Source organism: Urocampus carinirostris, chromosome 7, assembly GCF_059441175.1.
Source record: "Urocampus carinirostris isolate Australia breed hairy pipefish chromosome 7, RoL_Ucar_1.0, whole genome shotgun sequence".
In the NCBI taxonomy this organism is placed as follows: domain Eukaryota; kingdom Metazoa; phylum Chordata; class Actinopteri; order Syngnathiformes; family Syngnathidae; genus Urocampus; species Urocampus carinirostris.
The window spans coordinates 29,337,744-29,359,802 of NC_142355.1; the positions used below are offsets into that span (position 1 = coordinate 29,337,744).

The following is a 22,059-nucleotide window of genomic DNA, read 5'->3' on the forward strand; positions in this document are numbered from 1 at the left end:
GGTTTTGGTCCCCATTAACCGCGATAACCGAGGGCATACTGTATGTTTATTTTCCGGCCAGCTCGCTCAGCATAACAGCTTGCTCCCTTTTAGTCTTCCTTGGACTCATTTTTGCTTGCACTACACATTACAGCGGCATCTAGCAGACATGGGGACTTGAGACTTAGTGACTTGGACTCGAGTCGACTCGAGTCGCTGTTTTTATGACTTGTGACTTGACTTGGACTTGGAAATCTAAGACTCGGGACTTGACTTGTGACTTGACTTGCCCAAGAAAAAAATACTTGGGACTTACTTGGGACTTGAAGGTGAAGACTTGAGACTTACTTGAGACTTGCACATGTGTGACTTGGTCCCATGTCTGGCATCTAGTGAATAAATGCAAAACACTTTCCTTTTAAAAACAGCGTAATGTTTTTTATCAGCGCTGTTTTTGTGGAAAACTCCATTTGGCCCAATCTCACCCGAACCCTAGCTTCAGCACTCCCCGACTCAATTAAGTTTGAGACCCCTGGTTTAGAAAAACGTTTTATCCCCGTGTAATGTACGCCATCTTGTGGTTAAGTAAATATACGACTGCACCGGATTAACATACGCGTGATAGAGTTTAAGCATGGATATCAGAGTCGTGAAGTAACTTTTCTATGTTAGAACGATTTTATCGAAGATTTATTATAAGTTACTTGTATTGAGGATGCTGCTTTGTACGAAACCCAGATGTGATACTTGAATGTAGCGAATGAAAATGGTATTTATTGTGTATTAGAAAAAAATAAAAACTCTTCACTCTAAGTCAAATAAAATGTTCTATTTGTGCATTGGACATTGATAAGAAAAAAAAAACTTTTGGGTACAAAAAAATAGGAGATTCTGACCAAATCCCCAGGATCAAGGGTTAACATCTTGGTTCGAAGCCGTGGACTGGGACGATTGGGGCTGAGGGTCCACGATCCGAAAACGTCGAAGTCGTCCGCCGGTGCACCTTGAATCTGGGCCTAAAAACCAGGGGTGGGGGCGGGAAAACTAATAATTACCCAACGAGGTCCTTCATTTTAGGATACAATGAGCTTTAATAGCTTATTCTCCAAAGATGAAACAATTTGTTTCAAGAGAGGTCCCTTACCATTGGCTGTGTGGCAGTCTCTCCCAAACGAGTTGGAGTTCTGTCAAATAATAATCATTTTAAAAAAGGTACAGTGAGTAAGCAAAAATGAATGATGTCATCATGTCACAATCGGCAAGTTTTTTGCTTTCCTGCATCGTAAACTTTCCATAAATGCAAAAATAAAACCCTAAAAAAAAAACATAGAAAACTATTGAAATAAGTAATCTCCACATCTCCAAAATGTTTCTTTTGGGCCACATAAAGAAAAATTGAAAAATATCTAAATGTACTGTATCTATTTAAAACAAACCCAAATATATTTTAATTAGGTCAGTTTAAAATGTTTAAAAAATTATAAAAAAGTAACTTTTTAGAAAATGTGAAAAGTTCAGATGCATTTTTGAGTATACATCTTTTTTTTAAAGTGTATGAAACTGTAAGGGAAATTATAGTCTAAATATGCCTTTTATACTACCGTATATTTTATACTCTAATACCTTTATATACTTTTTATACTCTTACTTTTTTACTCTTATATCTTTTTACGTTTGTATTTTCATAGTATACTCAATAAGTGTGTGGTTTTACGATTTTGAGTCAGTTCTAAAATTTTGGAGGAAGCACTGTCTTCTATTATTTTTTGCATTTTAGTTTGATTACATGGATTTTAAATATACCCCAATTCAACAATAAGAGTACATGAAAGGCTACAGAATTTCATAAGGCTTTTCCACAAACCTACTATACTAGATTTCAGTAGTGAAATAATTCTGACATATTCATCATAAATATCTCTGGCAGCGGTGGGATTCGAACCCACGCCTCCGGAGAGACTGGAGCCTAATTCCAGCGCCTTGGACCGCTTGGCCACGTTACCTCATATGCATATGTCAACTATATTCAGACTTGGCATCTTTGTGACTACCTGAATATGTATTAAACAGAATTAAACTTCAATTCAATTCAATTCACACGATTAAGATTGAAGGTGCAAGGGAATGAGATGACATATTCAACAATACTGTTCCAATATTCTGTGGTCTGTACAGCTCTTTGAGACTCCTTGTGATTAAGAGCTATACAAACAAACATGGCATGACCTCAGAGGCAAGCGCCTCCAAGGTCAAAAGAATGACCAAAAATGTGCCTCTAATTAAAAAGCTAAAACTTGAGAGGCCACTAGCAGCTTCTCAGGCTACTCCTATCTATTATCAAACAATTAACTACTATGGGGTCCAAAACTCCTCTTGCTAAAGCCTATCACATGAATCGTTCTGCTCCTGGGAACTGTTAGATAAAAAGGAAGTCTGTGATACGCTAAAAGAAGGTACAGCCTTCGATAAATATTGTTATGTTAACTTGCTCCTTAGTGGAAGAGTGTACTCTCTTCTTTCCATGTTTATTAGATTAGAATACCCTTTAGTGGCCAGCAGTGTATATCACACCATGTAACCGAAAAAATTGTCCAATCAGAATGCTTCTTGCGTGCGTGTGATATATTTTATCCTCCAATCCGGATCCTTGTAGCGGAATAATAAAGGCGCTCAAGCTTCAGTCCGTGGGATTTTTTTCATGGTAATCCAAGAGTGCGGTAGCCTTGTGCTTGCTTTTGTTTAATTAATAAGTTTGTTTGTGACTCAAAAAGAGTCTCTTACATCAACCTGACATAACACATTTTATTACAAGCAATGATTTGAAGTACACATTTCAGTACATATAATCTCCCACGGGCCTTAGTTTGGACATCCTTGGAGGTAAAATGCTTCGAAAGGTATATTTAAAATCTCTGATGACTAATCTCTTTATTAAAATAGAGATCATTTCCGGTGTTTGTGAAAAGACATGAGGGTAAAACAACATTGAAACATACAGTAGATCCCAGAATACAGCAACCTCACCGTATGATATTTTCACTTAAGTTGTGGTATAAAATGGGCCTTCACCTCCGGTATACAGCATTTTCCTCATTATATGACATCAACAACAAAATAAGTATTGTATTATAAAAATATAACTTTGCAGTGTTTCTCTTTGAAGTGTTAGATCCCTAGTATGCCTATCAGCTATCTATCCATGTCATAAAATGCTGGTCCGCTATTGGTTTGCGTTGCATAATCATAAAAATACAGAAAAGCCATCGGCTGAACTACCTCCCACAATGCAGTTCTATTTTTCAGTTTAGAATTTTGTGTACTTTGTAAAATAATTTGCGTATTGGAGATACGAAAGTCCTGTAGCTTGCAGTGATGCTAAAGGGAGAAGTAAAAAAAAAAAAAAAAAAAAACATGGAAACGAAGCCTGCAATTATGAAGAACTACAAAGAGGGCACACGAATCACAACATTTGCAAAATTGCATGGCCATATCCAGTCTACAACCGGGACAACTTTTAAATTTAAGGAGGCGATCAAAGCGGTGGCAGGCCGGCTGAGTGGATAGTGCGCGTCCGTGGTACAGTTCTGAGGTCATGGGATCAAATACAGTTAACAGCCTTCCTGTGCATAGTTTGTATGTTCTTCCCGATCTTGCGTAGGTTTTCTCCGGGCACTCTGGTTTCCTCACACATTCCAAAAACATGCATGTCAGATTAATTGTCCGGTTCCAATTGTCCCCTTGGTGTGAATGAGCGAGTGAGTTGTCTGTCTCTGTGTGCCCTGCGACGGGCTGGCAACCAGTTCACGGTGTCCCCTGCCAAGTGCCCGAAAATGGCTGGGATGGGCTCCGGCACCCCCATGACCCTACTGACGATAAGCAGTGCAGATAATGGATTGATGGAGGCTGTTAAAGCACAAGATAATCTTCTAGTGGTTTGACCGTCCTCCTCTGTGTAAGGTTTAAAATCTGTTTTAATTTTAAACTGCTTCCTACCCTTTCTGCATTCACCCGCTACTTTAGTCAACCAGCTTAAGTCCTGTCACATTAAAGGTAAGACCAATTTCTATTTTCCTTCACATGTACATTTATTTTTAATGTTATCTAATCATATGTAGGTATATTACTCACAAGTGGACTTTTGAACTATGTATGAAATAAACTTTTTAACATTAGCTAATTAGCATAGGTTTAGATCCTTTGCTATAAGGCAATTTTACTTTGCCAACCCCACATTAGAATGAAATAATGTCGTATCGCAAGGGTCTACTGTAATTATGATGCAATTGGAGTGCGGTGGGGTGGGGGTCAATCAAATTAATTAAAACAAATTCCTTCGTTTGAATCCCTCAAAAATGAACTGCGTATGAATATTTGCACTTACATTTTGGCCAGTTTGAGACGAGGGGGTAACCCATGTGCACTTATGGTACCGAGGCGGGTGTCTCTTCTCAATATTGGAACCAAAAGCATATCCCACAGTGTCGTAGAACTTCTAAAACAGAAATACAAAAGAATAACCTCAAAAACCGCGACAGAGTTTGGGGATGATCATGTCACACACTTTGCATTGAATGTGTGTCCCCGCCATCAAGTCCAGGACAGAGGAAAATGCTTCATGAATCTCCACTTTAGCTTTCTAGAATAAAAAAAAAAACACATTTAACTTCTTAAATTATTCCCAATTTTTACATGAATGGATGCTTTTTGTTCTTAAAGCCACTCACTATGTGGTATTCCGCCACCCTGTCTTCCACCGACACAGGTTTATTGACCTTAAGCTGCAAGGTGTCCCAGTCTACTCTGCGCCTGGAGGCTCGCTCCAGAACTTCCAGTCCTCTACGTGTAGATTGGCGCAGAGAATACTCCAGTCCGACCAATGTCGCCATGAGAAAAAAACTGTAAAGCAGTGAAAGCTCAACTATTCCGACTTCAGGACCAACCCAATCATCTATAACATGAACCGTGACCCAAATCAAGAAAAAAAATCCACTTCTCAAATAGATCAAATTAAAGGATTGTGCAGTTTAAAGCAGAGATAGTAGAATAGATTCACTTTTTTCTCTCGAAAAAACAGAATGACCAGTAAAAACAAAGCAACTTCAATTACCATGTAATGTTATAAGCCAGTGTTTTTCAACCAGTGTGCCGGGGCACAATGGTGTGCTATGATGCTCTGTGTAGTGTGTGCGTAGGAGATTGACCAATGTTATCCTTGCAAAAAAGCATGCCATTGCTCAATACCGATGCTTTCTTCCGGTGACCAGCCAAGTAACAACCATTTATCCTTACTGGTAGGTTGCAGCAGTTTAATTTTATCATTCTCTTTTTATATTTCTAATGATTTGTTCATGGGGTAGAACTGTATATTTAATAACCCTTTTTGTTATAGGAAGCTGTCTAAGGTTGCACTGCAATAATTTATATGAAAGAAGGTAAAAAGATTGCACATGAATTTGCCGATTTTAATTTTTAGAAATGACAAAATAGTTGGACTATGGTAAAAAAAAATTCACTGACTGATATTTTTTGCTTATTTTAAGTGCATGCTAGTTTTCTAATATATATATATATATATATATATATATATATATATAGTTAATCTTGAAACACAGGTTAAGGTTTTTGAGTTTTTCCTAGCCCTCGTTTAGGTTTTAGATCAGGGGATGGTGTCATAATCTGTGCATCTTTTTGGGAATTCTTGTGATTAAGGATTTTGATTTGACATTCTAATATTTTGAGATGGGATACTTGCGAGTTCGCCATAATCAGCAATATTAAAACATATATTTTTTTTGTGCTAAATTTCAGTTATTTTGTGATAAATCCAGAATGGATGAGATTACTTTTTCTTGTATTATCGAAAACCATTTGATCACGATATTTATATTTTCTGGACAGCCCTATACAAATAAACAGTACGTGTAGAATTCTCTTACAATATTAGAATGTCTTCTCATGCTTTACTTACCAGATAATATAAAAAAAATAAAGTGTCGACTCTCAAAATGACCAAGTTCATGCAGCTGGATAGTCTGGGTTCAGTTGTTTTAAAGTTAGCTCTTAGTGTTAGTAGGCCGCACCATTTTCTCAACATAAACATCTTAAAAGTTTTTTCCTCACATGTGACAACAAAATTGACCTCCAGCTACATGTTAAGGACTTCATAAGAAGTTGAATAATAAGCCAATTGTCATTTTAGCGTCACTTTTAGAGCGTCGTCGGGAAATCTCGCGTGAGATTCTGCAATTAGCGAAACGGAGACACGTTTGGGCGATTTTGAAACGTCGACATGTGTCAAAGTATTGGTGCAGAGAATACTCGCCTTTGACTCGTCACCTTAAGCCTTAGAAATTACAATTTACACACACACAAAAAAAGAGCAGAGGAAGGTAGAAAATCCCTCCTTTTTAAGATACGCCTTCCGGAAGTGAAAACACAGCGAGTGCCAGCAACTGTACGTCAGGACGTCGGCCATATTGGATTGGGTTACTATGTCTCTCGTTGACTCGAATGATGCCTAAATAGAATATTTTTCCGAAGAACAGGATACAGCATATCATAATAAGCACAAGGGTAGACAGCTATTGCAGTTTATGGAACCATAATTTAATTAGTCCTTTCTAATTCAAACCTTCATAAAGATAAAATATTTTAGTTGTACCTGAAATAGTATTTTAAAAATCTATTATCATAAAGACAAGGCAACAGCTGGAAGTAGCAACAATTTTGCCTAGTATCCGATTGAAATCCAAAACAAAATTTAAAACACTCAATTTTTGGGGAACCTTTACAAGACTTACTGTAATGTCATTCAAAACCTATACGTTTTTAAATGCTTTAAGTACAGTGCGCATTAATTGACCACTAGAAGTTACTCTAGTCGAAAACCATTTCTAAAAAGCTCAAGAATACAAATGAGACTGTGTAGGAAGATTTACCCTTTGCAAAGAGAACCAAAAATGTCTGGCCCTCTTGGTGAGGCTCATGTTATATCAAATACAATTTCTCAACTCACTAGAACTAAAATTGCACCGTTGTATGATACAATTCATTTCGCTCATTGTTTGTTTTTTTTACCACTACGGGGTGTAAAATAATACACTGTTCACCATTTCAAGAGAAAGAACTCCACGATCGAAAAATACATAATAGGAGATTGAAACAGGTCACACAGTCACTTGTGTGTTTAAACAGTTTATTCTTTCCCCAAAACGCAGATGAAGCATTTACGCCATCAGAACACAAGCTCCCCCAATGGACTTGATCTTCTCCTCAGCCCGTCGGCTGAAGAACTTGGCCTTGACAATGACGGGCTTTTTTGGAAGCTTGCCTTTGCCCAAAACTTTATAGTAACCCTGAAGATGAAAAAGGAAAAACCTTTTAAGATCTGATTGCCGTCGAAACTTGACAGGGGGTGCGAGGGGGCACTCACGTGTTTCACGGTGTTGATGATGGGTGCAGGCCCATCTGGCTTTTTGCTGAAATTGACAATAGTCTCCTCTTTCACCAGCGTCCACAGCTTGTCCAAATTGATGGTTGGGCAGTAGGTGGTGTTTCTCTTTAGGTGGTAATGTCTCATACCAACTTTACCAAAGTAGCCAGGGTGACTGTGGGAATACAGGATTTGGATGAGCACGACATTTCAACAAAGATCCTTGACTTTCCCTTTAATCAAATAGGACACCAAACAAGATTACAAGGGTACAACTTTTTGTTTCATACAGATGATGGAATTTACATTCGAAAAACACAAAATAAAATGGAAAAAAACCACAAAATCTAACCTTTATATTATTATTTATATTTATTTGCCTAAAATCCCAAACAATCTCAACTTAAATGAGAGAATATGAACGATTTTGGTCTCTTGAAAGTTAGCACTTTGAAGCGTTGTCCCCAACTGCAATGCTACTAACATTGAGTAATCCAAGTTGGAACACAAAGAAATGGGTGTTTGTTCTGTCTGAATGTTTTTAGAACCACATGCCTGCAGAGGAGTGTAGCACGGAAATCTTAGCTGAACATCACATTCATGCCAAGTACTACGGTTCTGCCATAATGAGTATGGTTATCTTGAACAATGCAAGACAAAGTGGTTTAGGTTTTATGTTCGCCATTACATTCCCGAAAAGTGATATAAAAGTGAGATAAAACTAAGTAAAAGTGGTTATAGTAGCTAGGGGATGCCAATCTCGGCAGGGATGCATTTCTCGGCATAACACCGGCGCGATGAGGGGGCCCTATCGTGGATGCAGTGCCGCAGCTAAGGCTAAGCGGCGTTAAAAGTCTTCTGTACCATCCGTAATCATGGCAAATGCGAACTAGACCAAATAATTCCGAGGAACTGGCTGTGCTGGTGAAAAAGCGCGCAGGAAGTGCAGTTTTCTGTGTTTTACGGAAACGTGGCTCACGTCTAGCATCCCGGACGCTAACATGGAGCTACCTGGAGCAGCCGGTAGCTACTGGAGTTAACCTCCTCTCCGATTCCCGGCTGCGGGAATCGGAGAGGTGGACTCGCTAACACGAGGTGGTGTATGCCTGGGCACGAAGATTAATATATATATATATATATATATATATATATATATATATAAATTTTTTTGTTTCTTATTGTATCAAATATTGAAAAAAAAAAACTGAGGGTTTTCCATGACTTTGTTGTATTAAATACATTATTTAGCGTTAAAGAACTTTCATTTATTTAATTGAAAGGTCAGCAGCTACTATTAAAAAAAATAGTATCTAATCAAGGAAGTTTTTTGGGGTAATCATAATTGTATTCCATTAAGGCACAATCGCTAGACCTGGGGCTCCCAACCCAGGCCTCGAGAGCCGCATGTCCAGCATGTTGTTTGAGTTTCTTTGCTCCAATACAGAAGATTTCAATCACCCGGATTGCTGTCAAGCTACCAAACAGCTTGTAAATGAGCTTATAATTTGCAATACCCATTTAGACAAGAGAAACAACCAAAACATGCAGCTCGCAAGGACTGAATTGTCCGACATTAAAACAAATCTCTGTACTATCCAGATTTCATTTTACACTTGGTGTTCTAATACACATTTATCCCTATAGTGCAGACCTGGGCACTCCGGTCCTGGAGGGCCGTATGTTCTGCATGATTTTTGAGGTTTCTCTGATCCAATACAGGTGATTCCAATCACCAGTATCGTTAACGAGCACTTGCTAGCTTGCTAACGAGGTTATAATTTGTATCACCTGAGTTAAAGAAGAGCAAACTTCAAAATCTGGCAGGACGTATGGCCCTCCAGGACCGGAGTGCCCAGGTCTGCTATAGTGTCTTGTCTAATCTTGCTGTACACTATATTGTAATAAATGACAATTAAGATAATTCTTATTCCACAGACATGAGCTGCACTGTCAGGCAGACACCATCTATCCCAAATAACTTTTGATCACAAAAGCTGCATCATTGTTTTCACACACCAAAATACAAGCAGAATACTACTGCATGTGCAGGTCACATCTTTGAGAAATGAGTCTGAGATTAATGTGGTAAAACAAGCATTGTCTTACACCATACAAACAGTTCGACATAAGTCTTATTTGGATGTCTAAACAAGAAAAACAGTTATACACCGTAAGAGTTAAGTTTGATTATTACTGTAACTGCACTATGTCTAATCACAAGCTATTGTAACCTAGCTTTGCACCTGGATAAAAGACAAAACAAAAATATAACCATTCACAATGGCCGCTCCAAACTAAAATAAACCTCAACTCAAGTCATACAGAACTTACTATTTGTCGAAGTTAATCCTATGGTGATGCATGCCACCAGCATTTCCACGACCTCCGGGATGCTTTCTATGTTTTCCTGTAGATGAACACAACAAATTATCTCTTGTCGATACGAAAAGTAAACAATAGAGATTAATAGATGAACTTACCAACACGACCGTGTCCGTGGCTCACATGCCCACGGAGCTTCCTGGTCTTGGACTTTTTAGTCGGCTGTGAGAAAAGATGATCATCAGTTAACATGAACACGATCAAAAGAGAAGTTTATTGCTGTCACAGGAGACATAGATAGCATAACCAAATTTGAATTCCGAATGTCACTACTGAGGTATTCGGATAATAATCATCACTTGTTTTGGATCATGCAAGATCCAGCATGCTAGGTGGCTAAGTGCTAACACCAGTACCATTATACGTGAGAGTGAAAATGATTTCCCTCCTACAATTCAGCTTTGACTTCGGTTTACTTTATAATACCCATAAAAGATAAACCCGATAATACAAAAAAACATGGGTTCATTTGACACATTCGGCCAGAAAAGGCCGAAAACGGTTCACTGAGAACCAACAAACCACTGGTCAAATGATCAATAATTCCTGATAATATTCAGCCTTAGCTTTGAAGATATCATTATTATGTTATTTTAATCTATATGATAGTGCCAGTTAATATTTTAAAAGGTGGATGGACATAGATTTGCGTGGCTACCAGAGCACAACGATTAGCAGGATGTTGCCTACCATCTTTGGAGGGTGATCGAAAGAGGAATAGGATTCGCAAATCACGCGGTTTTACGCGAGGTTTGGAACAGAGCGACAAATAATTGGCAGCGACCTCGGGTGGCCGGATGACAATAATCATTCGAAAAGCTTTACAGAATTGTAAAGAAATGATATCGGGGTTTTGTTGTAAATTCAAAAAGAAAAAAAAAAATCTAAGTCAATTTTCATAAGAGCGTCCTCCATACCAACGTCCCTAAAATTTGTTATTACAATACATTGTCGACATACATATTTGGTGGACAATTATTCTTTTAGATTTTGCAGTGTTTTTTTTAATAGTTATTTACATGTATATATAATTGACTGGTGGCGTATTTTGCCGTGATTCTTTAAATTATAAAACCTCAGTAATACACAAAGAAATCCCTAAAAATAAAAAATAATATAATACTGGCAATACTATCAATAAACATTAATAATACAAAATATATTCATTCATTTGGTAACATTATTGTTTTAATTAACCCATTATGTATTTTCCTGTCACTTTTTTTCAATCATGCACCCTTAAAAACACAAAATAACCTCCAATAATAATAATACTACATAATACAAAAATAATATTAATAAATATTTTCATTATCTTAATCCTAAACTAAAAAAGATATGAATTAATATTTAGTAACATGAATAAATGTCTTGGTTGACCTATTTTCCTGTCATGGTTTTTTTAACCGCACACACTGAAAATATTCTAAAAATACAAAAAAAAACCTCCAATAATGATTACAACATGTTGATGATAACAATAGTCTGAATAAAAATATGAAAAATGATGATAATAAACTAAAAAAGACACGTATTTCTTATATTTAATAACATTAATGTTTTAATTGAGGCAGCACGGCGGCGCAGTTGTTAGCGCGTGTGCGGCACAGTTCTGAGGTCGTGGAACCTCCTGCGTGGGTTCAAATCCAGCTCCCGGCCTTACTGTGCGGAGTTTGTATGTTCTCCCCGTGCTTGCGTGGGTTTCGTCCGGGCACTCCGGTTTCCTCCCACATTCCAAAGACATGCATTTCAGGTGAATTGGCCGGACCAAATTGTCCCTAGGTGTGACTGAGCGAGTGAGTTGTCTGTCCCCGTGTGCCCTGCGATTGGCAGGCAACCAGTTCAGGGTGTCCCCTGCCTACTGCCCGATGATTGCTGCGATGGGCTCCAGCACCCTGCGAACCTGATGAGGATAAGCGGTGCAGCTAATGAGATGAGAATGTTTTAATTGTCATGTATTTTAAACCATGCATCTTAAAAACTTTTCAAAAATATACAAATAACGATAATAATCAACCAAAATACCCAGGTTTTCTTTGTATTTCCATTCCTGTCATGCTTTTTAAATCACACACCATAAAAAGCTTCTAAATATACAAAAAAAACTGTCATGTTACTCAATGCACTCACCTGTGCCCGCTCGTTTGGCACCAGCTGCTGCTGATTCCCCTCCTATTTATACCCAGTGTTCCAGTCAATTCTTGTCAGTCCGTCAGTGAACCTCTGCATACGCAAGGCAAGTGACTCTGGCTCCCGTCAGTCCTGTCTTCATCCTTATCTTACTCGTCTGTTCCTGATTTTCCGTTTGTCTCCGGCTATCGACGCGTTTTGTCCATTTGACCACGCTCTCATCTCCCGCTCCGGCTACCGACCTCTTTTTAACCACGGACAACGCTCTGATCTCCTGCTCCGGCTAACGAACCATTTTTGACCACAGACCACGCTCTGATCTACCACTCCGGCTAACAACCCGTTTTTGACCACCGACAACGCTCTGATCTCCTGTTCCAGCTAACGACCCGTTTTTGACCACTGGCCACGCTCTGATCTCCCGCTCCGGCTATTGACCCGTTTTGCCCATTTGACCACGCTCCGATCTCCCAGCCCTGGAAATCCACTCCCGCATTCCGATCATGCTCCGATCCCGTGAGCTGCTTGCTTCCTCCGTCCAGTGAGCACCGGATCGCTGGCGCATGTTGCCTCCAATATCCCAATAAACTTTTGAGTAAAATTTTAGGCGTTTGGGTCTACCATTTGTCCTTGTCCTGAAAAAACCCCCACCAATAATAGAAAAAAATAACACTAACAATATTACTTATACATTTACAGTGATACAGTGCAAGCATGCTATATAATGGCTGGACTGATGTTTTACATAAGAGGTAACCAACAGGTTATTGGAAAAGTCCATCAAGGTTCGAAACTGTAAACGTGCACTCAGTCTGCTTGTTGTTTGTGAGCATAGAACGCCCTGGAGAACAAGGAGACATCATTAGCAAGAGACTTACTTATGGGAATTTCAGATTTAGTCCAATCAAATCCGTCTGGATTCCTCCCTCACGACACTTCTTAAGACAACACTGTATCTCTCGGTGTCACCTCTCTTCTAATCTGGAAAGAAAAGTCGGCAGTTTGTCTCCGTTATAACAAGGTAAGTTGTTTTTGGCGGGGAATGTGCGTTTATTAAAAAATACATTGTTATAAATTTATTTCATACAAATGTCATTTTGCTTTTTTGACAGATTACCACTATGGAAAGAAAGCGCAAAAACGGAACGTATCCCTCTAGTGGAAAGCAACATTTTGCAAATACTTTATTAAGCAAAATAAGGTAAAACTATGGAATTTTATGAAATATTCAGTGCTGTCTAGTGGTCAATGATGTAATGCAGTCAACATTTACTAGAACTACGATTATAAAGAAACGTAGGTGGAAGTCATTGTCTCGAACTTCTGTTTCTTTAAGCTACTGTTATTAAGGAAGGTATTGGACCTCTTTGAGTCTGAAAGTGGGTTTGTTGTACTGTAATAATGAAATGTGTCACTACCTATATTCATTAATTCATTTATAATATGAGTCTTAACAAACGCCAGCGATTCAGTGATCGCTGGGGAGTAGAATCAGGAAGCCCACGAGATCGGAGCGTGGTTGGAGGGTGGAAACGAGTCAAGCAGCCGGGACGGGAGATTGAGCGTGGTTGGTGGACAGAAACAAGTCGGGCAGCCGGAGACGATCAGGAATAGGATACAGGATAGGCCGGGACCGTCGGGAGCCAGTGTCAAAAAGTGCTTGCCTTGCATGTGCGGAGGTTCGCTGACGGACTGACAAGGAGTTAATGGGAGTGTTGAGTTTAAATAGGAGGGTAACCAATCAGGAAACGAACCGCAGGTGGAGCGAAACGAGCGGGCACAGGTGAGGGCAATGTGCAAATCTTGACAGAGAACCTACTTTCTCGCTACCAGGAATCAAAAGGAAGAAGAAAAAGATGGTTTACAACAGCCCTGTTCTGGGTTGTTTTTGAAACGTAATCCCTACAAAACAACAAGGTTTTACTGTAATTTTGCTTTCTCAGGATTAGACCAGAAGATGAGAAAATTCTGAAAAATTCAGGCGAAGCTGTCGTGAGACTGGAACGTCTGAACCTGGTGTCCTTGGTTCAACCGCCGTTCCAAAACCGAGCTGAGCTCTCAGAAGAATGCTTGGATCTTCCTTGGCGGGTGCGAAAATAAAAAAATAAAGAATATTGGATCAGGAATCGATTTTTTATGCGTTGCTTCCTTTCTCAGAATGAAGTAAATATAAGTCAGGGGTCACCCACCTATTTAAATCTGAAAGCTACTTTTTTGCTAATGGTTTCCAAAAAATATCAGTTTGATATTTATTTCTAAAATAGCAACTTTATGTTCTTACTTGTAGCTATTCTGTTATTACCAGGTTGCACTTATTAGAAGCTAGAGTTAAACAGGCTTAGTCAACCAACAAAACATCAAGCCAATGAGAAATCAAACACTGAAGTGCTATCTTCAAAAACGTCAGCAAGCTACTCCGCTTTTCTTAGGGGGCTACCTGGAGCTCACGGGCACTATGTTGGTGATCCCTGAACTAAATTCATTTGAGAACATGAGGAACCAAAAAATCAAGGTGGGGCACTAGTTGGGTTAAACAAATGTTGACTTCACTACTGTCTGATCTCTGACAGGATGACAACACAAATATTACCAAGCTAGAAGCAGTTTATCCTAACGGCTCTCCAAAACCTAAACCACCGTACATCTTGATTCAGTCCGGAAAGGCTTACCCAGATACCTTCTACTTGGATCCTGACCAGGAGATGATAATGGTGTTGGGATCAGATCCCCAAAAGTCCATGGAATCACCTCCAAATGAAGAACCGGTCCAAAACGAAAGCCAGAAAATGGAGAACGAAGATTTCTGTGCCGTGTGTCTAAATGGAGGAGATCTGCTGTGCTGTGACCTTTGTCCTAAAGTTTACCACTTGGCCTGTCACCTTCCTTCGCTGCTTGGCTTCCCCACGTGTGTGCTCCACTACTATTTGTAATAACTGGTAAAATTACAACATAGTAGTTACTATGCTAGCACATACAGCATAGCAACCAAAGTTGGATGCTACTTTAAAAAAGGGGTAAACAGACTTTAAACATTTGATAGGGTAGATCCCCTGGGTCACCAACCTTTTTGAACCTGAACAATAATTTTTTTGCTACTGATTTTTTTTTTGGTAACTGTGTTTCTGAAATAACAACTTATCATGTTATAACTGTTATCACTATGTTTCTATTGCTAAAATAATAGTTAGAATAGGCTCAGTCAACGACTAAAACACATGCCTTGTATAGGGGCAGTTATTTTCATATAAATATTAAGCTAATTTCAAAAATAATTTGGGAAGAATTGGTTGTCATGCTAGTTACAAATCAGATTTCTTAAAAAAAACTCACAATTATCTATCAATGGTGAGCTATTTTTTTAACTGGTCTGCTGGCTAGTGAGGTATTCCGAGGAACAGGGCAAGAACATTTTAGATGACTAATGGGAATGATTAAATATTGTTTTAATTGACAGAATCCAAATGGATGTTATGCTAATTTTGGAGAGGACGTCGTTGGGCATCGCCCGAAAATATAAACAGAGCCGAGAAATGACAAAAAGGGAACGTTGTTTATTCAACAACATTCATCCACGTTCAAGCCCGTCTCAGAGACGGTCAGCTTTTTATACTGTGCCCTCGTGGTTACGTAAGGTTTTTTTCTCTAACCCGACAGTGTTTTTCCCGCCCAGACTTGGCTCAGTCAGCACCATGGTATTTCCTGGATCAACATTGTTTCATAACATCCAAATGTGTTCTATCAAGCCGACTTGAAGTTAATCCACAACAATCCACCCCTTGGGAGTTAATCTCCCACACAGACAAACAAAAACAACCAAAAAATGAAATTTAAAAAATAACACAGAGTAAAGGTAAAGTATACAAAATCATATACGCGGACACAATGACCCGAATTGTACTTTTAGTTGCTGGCGCGTCAGCCTGCTGTATTTAAATGATTTAACTTTTATTGTTAACGCTTTGCTTAAAAATCTCTGGCACTTCAACATTTACTTGAACATTTCAAACCATGCACTAGTCCCCCTCTTTTATTTGTTTATTTATTTTTGACGTTAATCCACAACACTAACATGTAGCACAGGAGTCACCTACGTGGCGCCGGTGGGCACCAGATATCCTCCAAAGAACACCTGGGTAGCCTGTGGATTGGTTCTAAAAATAGATCACCAATGATGGGTTTTTCAAGGAAATTTTACTTCTAACCCATTTTAACTCTCCTTATAGTAATTACAACCAGGTAGAAACTTTATAACAACACAGTAACAACATAGTAATAACATGATGTTATAATTTTAGAAACCCATATCAAACTGGTAGCTTTTTGAGCTAAACTGTTTAAAAATGTAGCTCACTGCTTCCAAAAGGGTGGTGATCCCTGCTTTACTAATATACTGAGTCGAGAATGAGCTAAATCTGTCAAATTGTCGTAATAAAATGCTTACGTTGTTCTAAAATGAAGCTATGCTGTTCTTTAGGGGTGACTGGGCGTGTACATTGTGCAGGACGGACCCAGACCCAGCTGAGAACGTTTGCCACGAGGGGATGGACACTCCTTATGCTATGTCACACCGTGACCAAAGGGTGATCATTGCACAGTAGTGTAATAGATTACATCTTAAAGTATTGATATCCTACTCATTCCAATGCATTTAAGTATGCAGTATCAATATATTATTGAGTAAAATAGCATAAGGTACTGTACAATACCATGATCACACTATGTAAAATGATATCAACAGGAATTACACATTGTACTCTTGAATTGAAATTGTTTCAGATGTGGTTCTTCAATTCAATTATATTTCCCAACATTTTTGAGTAAACAGTTGATCAAATTGTAGTATAGTGTCTCAAAATACAGGTTGGTAAAACGTATAATATTTCATTGTTACTGTAATATATGACAGCATGAATAAACAGGATGCACATCTCACACTTGATGTATAAACATAGCAATGGTTAACTTATAATACAATGCGGGTAATGCATTAGCGCGTCATGCAACAAATTAACTTAGCCCAATGTATTGTGTTACACATAATATCTTTTAATCTCATATCTTAATGTTAATTTTTATGCTCAATTCGGTAAAATATCTTAGAATGAAATAACGCATTACAGTACAACATAATATTGTAACATTGTACTTGAGGACTGTCATGAACCGGAACAGGATCAGGACCCAAATGCGTGACATTTCTCACACAAGCCTTTTATTTTACGGGACACAGGGAGTCATCCACGTTAGGCAGCAGTCTGGCGTAGAATGATAGGAAGCCAGAGGCCGACGAGATCGATACCAATTGCCAGAGTAGATATCGGACAGATGGGGTCGATACCGGACAGGACGGGACAGACAGGATTGATATCAAAACAGGATATCAAAAATAAACAGGACAAACTAGACGGGAACAAAACTTGAAACCGATATTAAATAATAGGACAGACAGGATTGATATCAAAACAGGATATCGAAATTAAACAGGACAAACTAGACGGAAACGAAACTGGAAACCAATAATAAACAGGACAAAATAAACGGGAACAATACCGGACAGGAAATACCAACAGGAAACAGGACCGAGTTGAAACCCACGTCTTGCGGGACAGAGGTTCGTTGACGGACTGACAAAGGAAGAGTGAGAGCACTGATCCTAAATAAACGGAAAGCCAATCTGTCAACGAGCCGCAGCTGGCGTCACATGGGCAGGGCCAATTGGGGGCCATGGCAACCGTGACACGGACAGCATAATCACTAGCGCAATGTATGTACGGCAGGCTAGCTGAGTGTTTGCCAACCTTTTTTGAGCAAAGAAACATTTTCATTTAATACAGATTATTTGGAGTAAATATTTAACTTATTTTAATAAATGAAAATGATTGCATTCAAGATAGGTCATGTGAGCTAAACTCAAAATTCAATTAATTTCCTTTGTTTTTATAAAATAAAAAAACAATACTGAAAAAGTATTTGAATTATAAGCAAAAATATAATAAAGGACTTAAAAGAGAAAAATAAGATAAAACATTATATGCGAATAAACAGGCAAATACAATATATGTAGTGCAAATGTGCACGTGCGTGTGTACATGGTTTAAGTGTGAAGTACATTGTGAAGCGCTTTGAAGGTCTTCAGTGTGCTATACAAATGCAGTCAATTTACCATTTGATGCGCAAGATAAATAAATATATATATATATATATATATATATATATATATATATATATATATATATATATATATATATATATAATTATTATTATTATTTCCACAGACATGTGTACTTGCTCTGTGGAAGAAGATGATTCTGAGACAAATAGCCCTTCTCTTTAGTGTCTGCCAGGGGGCAGCAGGTCAAAGGGGTGGTGGGAGGGCTCCTTAGTACAGACGCTGCCCTACTTACGAACAAGGTTCTGGACAATCGTTCGTAAGTTGAATTTGTTCGTAAGTTGCTTTAGTGCTATATTTTGTATATTTAAGGTTCGTATAAGTACATTTTAAGGCTTGTATAAGTAACCGTTTTTGTTTTGTACAAAAAAATAAATATTTCATAAAAATAATATGCTATATAAGAGATAAAAAAAAGTGGAGTTTAACTTACTTTTGGAAGATGCACGTCAAGAGGTCCTCCTCCGTGGTCAAAAGTGGCTGAAAAAAAGCATTCCGACCATTTTCTCAACCGCATCAAGCTTTCTTCTTCCACTTTCATTTCAAAAGAAACGGCTTGCCTCTTCTTTATACTTTACACCAACCATATTGAATGGATGCACGAGATATTAAACAATGAAAACGTCAAAGTTCTTTGCGCCGTACAGAGTCAATACAGTATGTTTACACACGAACTAGGAAGAGGAAGCATATTTTTTTACTTCCGGGTGGATGCTGGGTGACCTCTCACAGTGCCACCACACGCGACGAAAAGGAGCACTACAGTACTGTCCTGTACCTGAAAAAAGGTGCACACAATACAAAATCTAACTTGCAGCAATGTCCGGACTTTTTTCGACATCCCGAAAAAATGTTTATATCGACTGTTAAGTCGAATGGTCTTAAGTAGGGGAGCGTCTGTAATGGCTCTGCTGCAGTATTGCGAGCCCGCAATGTCCAGCCAATGATTTTCTGGGTTGTGTTGATGACTCTCTGTAAGATTTCTCTATCTTTATGTATACAACAACAACAGCAACATTTTATAGTTTTGTATTCCACTTTGATACTCCGAATACACTCTGTAGCTTCCTTTTTCACCTTTTAGGAGTGCAAATCGAACTTTTCCTTCCCACAGAGATGCGAGAAGTTGACATTACTGATGTACATCCACCCGCTAAGCACTCCTTTCCACGAGCCCGTCAGTCGCCTGGTGGGTAAGCCTAAACGCTGCCAAGGCATTTTCTCCTGACGTTGAAGAGGTCTTTTTGGATGTGCTTCAGGCCAGGAACTACTACCAGGTCATCAAGAGGCCCATGGACCTGTCGCTGATCCGCAGGAAATTGGACCAGCGCAACACTTTGCACTACTTCATGCCAGAACTTTTTGTCCACGACGTTCTGCTCATGCTCAAGAACTGCGCCACTTTTAATTACGTGAGTCTGAGTTGGCAATGATGAATTATTGGGTTGGATGGGAAAGAATTTTCACATCATATACTTTACGTGTTGAAGTGTTTCTTAAACTTTTTCCGATTTACCATTGATTCACTATTTTTTTTCTTCAGCTAAGGTCCCACCAAACGAGTGCTTCACTTATAATTCTACACGGCAAAAAGAAACAAACAAAAGAATACAAAAACAACGAAAAAATAATAAACGATTTTCAGATTGTAAAAGGGATTTCTTTTGTTTTGAAATATTTTGTATATTCTCTAGATAGCAGATAATACTCAGTATTGTTTTTCTTATGTGGTAGACGAAACATGTTTTTTTTCTTATTATTCAAAAAATAAATAGTTAAAGGAGCAATATTCTCCTCTATCTACGGCACTAGATAATGTTGCTAATTAAGGATTACATTACAAAAAATAAATTAGATATAAAGTTTTCATTCATTCATTCATTCATTCATTCAATTATTAACGATCTGCCATAATCTTTTATTTGTTTTTTGTTGCTGAATTATTTTCTCTACTTTTATTTTATCTTTTCAAACCCGAAAAGAAAAAAAGATAACTGGTTGAAGTAAAAGGCTTACAGAAAACCTGTTATATTATTATTTTTATCATTTTTGTTATTTCTAAAGTAATTTTAACCTTTTTAACAACATCATTTTTTTATGGGTAAATGTCGCCAAAGGTCATTTTTGGTGGGATAATAGTGATTTTTCTCTCTTCTGAGGCAGAAAACAATAGAGAAAAGGGTTTTCAACATAACAATTACAATTTTTAAACTTTTTGTAAAATTGGAACAATTCATCCATCCATTATCTGCACTGCTTATCCTCAGTCGGGTCGCGGGGGCGCTGGAGCCCATCCCAGCCATTATTTCACTCTGAAATGGGGTTGGCAAAGTAAAATTGCCTCATGGTGAAGGATCTAAATCCATGCTAATTAGCTAATGTTAAAAAACTTTTGTTCATACATAGTGCAAAAGTCCACTTGTGAGTAAAATACATACTCACAACAACATACCTATACATGACAAGATAACATTTAAAACAAATGTACATGTGAAAGAAAAATGAAATTGGTCTTACCTTTCGTGTGACAGGGCTTAAGCTGGTTGACTAGAGTCGGGGGTGAATGCAGAAAGGGGAGCGGCGGTTTAAACACACACACAACTCATTCGCTCATTCACACCGAGTGACCAATTAACCTGACATGCATGTTTTTGGAATGTGGGAGGAAACCGGAGTGCCCGGAGGAAACTCTTGCAAGTGAACATGCAAACTCCACACAGGAATATTTGATCCCATGACCTCAGAACTGTACCGCACACGCGCTACTCACCACGCTGCCTTGCTGCCCAAAATCGGATCAATGATTACCTTATTTTCTAGACTATAAGGTGTACTTGATTATAAGGCACACTATCAAAAATACCGCCATGTAAAATATATTTTGTTTTTTTATATATAAGGTGCATCAAACTCTTAAGCAAAGAGACAAAAAAAATCATTCAATCACACATTTCACAAAAAAAAATCCGTATCTCCGGTTCTATAAAGGGTCACCGGATTATAAGGTGCACTTTTGAATCTTGGGCCTATTTGGGTTTGCTTTATAGTCCGAAAAATACAGTATATGATAATTTCTCCAAACGTTAAGGATTATTTTTCTTATATTATTCATAAATCTCATTCACTGCCAATGACAGCCAGAGAGGTTTGGGGCATTGACTGATCCACAGGCAATGACTGCTGTAAACATCAATGTCAGTTAATGAGTTAAAATCAATTGAAAACATACTGCAATTAAAAAACGAAACAAAAATTGAGCAAAATGAATTGCCTGTCGGCAAGAATTATTTGTTTTTTTGTGTGTTTAAGGTAGAGGTGAAGGAAGTGCTATGATTCTGCGTTAATAATACATTTCAATGTATACTGAAAAAACCTCAAGTAGTGTCCTCAAGCCCCCCCTCAGAGTTAAAACACACCCCAGTCAAGAACCACTGCTCTACAGCATCAAAACTCATTAGACAGTATGTAGTTGACCTCATAACTTATAGCAGTTTCTAATTAAAGTCGTACAAGTTTTTGTAAAAACAGAAAGGACTTTCAGGAAACATATCAGCTCTCATTAGAGTCCCTGAGCGCCAGTGCTTTAAAAGTCAACTAATCAGGGCCTCATTAGCGGTTTGATGTTGAAGTCACATAAATGTAACAGGCTCTCTGACCCCTCCCTGCAGCCCGACTCGGAGGTGGCCCGGGCCGGGCGGAACCTGGAGCTGTTTTTCCTGAGCAAACTGAAGGAGATTTTCCCAGACAGGACCATTCTGTCAACCAACCGGGACAGGATGGAGTGAGTTCGCCTGCGGTGGAGGCGCCAAGGGGACGAGGGAGGGAGATACAAGCTCCCGGAGTTAGGAAGATTTTTTTTTTTTTTTTTATCGATAAAATCAACAGTTTTGGAAATTGGAAACAATGATGAGAAATATTGTTCTTTCAAGTTTTGTGAAATGAAAATAAAATAATGTCAGAACCAGAA

The 22,059-nt window shown here is 38.4% G+C and overlaps 3 protein-coding genes and 1 non-coding gene across 6 annotated transcripts; 1 reads left to right on the forward strand and 3 right to left on the reverse strand.

The window, feature by feature from the left end:
* Positions 1–782: 782 nt before the first annotated feature.
* akip1 (A-kinase interacting protein 1) lies at positions 783–6,448 on the reverse strand. 2 transcript variants are annotated; one of them, XM_088339351.1, is made up of 6 exons: positions 6,302–6,448; positions 4,704–4,875; positions 4,541–4,615; positions 4,361–4,471; positions 1,124–1,163; positions 783–995 (listed from the first exon to the last, which is right to left on the reverse strand). In XM_088339351.1, exons 2-6 carry the CDS (start codon positions 4,863–4,865, stop codon positions 889–891), a joined length of 495 nt encoding a protein of 164 aa, XP_088195477.1. In that variant the 5' UTR covers positions 4,866–4,875; positions 6,302–6,448; the 3' UTR covers positions 783–888. The 2 variants fall into 2 exon arrangements, with proteins under 2 accessions (XP_088195477.1, XP_088195478.1); XM_088339352.1 differs by lacking the exon at positions 6,302–6,448 and adding an exon at positions 5,948–6,286.
* trnal-uag (transfer RNA leucine (anticodon UAG)) lies at positions 1,901–1,982 on the reverse strand. The gene has a single exon. It is a non-coding gene; the product is annotated as a tRNA-Leu (tRNA).
* Positions 6,449–7,157: 709 nt separating the features above from the next.
* rpl27a (ribosomal protein L27a) lies at positions 7,158–10,604 on the reverse strand. Its single transcript, XM_088340549.1, has 5 exons — positions 10,452–10,604; positions 9,892–9,955; positions 9,743–9,818; positions 7,412–7,586; positions 7,158–7,334 (listed from the first exon to the last, which is right to left on the reverse strand). The coding sequence occupies exons 1-5, from the start codon at positions 10,602–10,604 to the stop codon at positions 7,206–7,208; spliced, it is 597 nt and encodes a 198-aa protein (XP_088196675.1). The 3' UTR covers positions 7,158–7,205.
* Positions 9,228–21,978, forward strand: LOC148362902 (tripartite motif-containing protein 66-like). 2 transcript variants are annotated; one of them, XM_088340489.1, is made up of 10 exons: positions 9,228–9,267; positions 12,623–12,675; positions 12,759–12,944; positions 13,036–13,124; positions 13,867–14,011; positions 14,494–14,828; positions 16,398–16,503; positions 19,207–19,281; positions 19,352–19,504; positions 21,761–21,978. In XM_088340489.1, exons 4-10 carry the CDS (start codon positions 13,045–13,047, stop codon positions 21,875–21,877), a joined length of 1,011 nt encoding a protein of 336 aa, XP_088196615.1. In that variant the 5' UTR covers positions 9,228–9,267; positions 12,623–12,675; positions 12,759–12,944; positions 13,036–13,044; the 3' UTR covers positions 21,878–21,978. The 2 variants fall into 2 exon arrangements, with proteins under 2 accessions (XP_088196615.1, XP_088196616.1); XM_088340490.1 differs by having other exon boundaries at positions 16,425–16,503.
* The last annotated feature ends 81 nt before the right edge of the window (positions 21,979–22,059 follow it).

Excerpts from the sequence above, each read along its gene's own strand:
- rpl27a (XM_088340549.1), bottom strand. The coding sequence starts at position 10,604 with ATGATTATTGTCATCCGGCCACCCGAGGTCGCTGCCAATTATTTGTCG. Across the intron at positions 9,819-9,891 it reads CCACGGACACGGTCGTGTTG|GAAAACATAGAAAGCATCCC; the intron begins GTAAGTTCATCT and ends GTTCATCTACAG. Across the intron at positions 7,587-9,742 it reads AGGATTAACTTCGACAAATA|TCACCCTGGCTACTTTGGTA; the intron begins GTAAGTTCTGTA and ends GTATTCCCACAG.
- akip1 (XM_088339351.1), bottom strand. The coding sequence starts at position 4,865 with ATGGCGACATTGGTCGGACTGGAGTATTCTCTGCGCCAATCTACACGT. Across the intron at positions 4,616-4,703 it reads GGGTGGCGGAATACCACATA|AAAGCTAAAGTGGAGATTCA; the intron begins GTGAGTGGCTTT and ends TTTTTATTCTAG. Across the intron at positions 1,164-4,360 it reads CGTCTCAAACTGGCCAAAAT|AACTCCAACTCGTTTGGGAG; the intron begins GTAAGTGCAAAT and ends ATTATTTGACAG.
- LOC148362902 (XM_088340489.1), top strand. The coding sequence starts at position 13,045 with ATGGAAAGAAAGCGCAAAAACGGAACGTATCCCTCTAGTGGAAAGCAA. Across the intron at positions 14,012-14,493 it reads GCTTGGATCTTCCTTGGCGG|GATGACAACACAAATATTAC; the intron begins GTGCGAAAATAA and ends GATCTCTGACAG. Across the intron at positions 16,504-19,206 it reads TGTCACACCGTGACCAAAGG|AGATGCGAGAAGTTGACATT; the intron begins GTGATCATTGCA and ends TCCTTCCCACAG.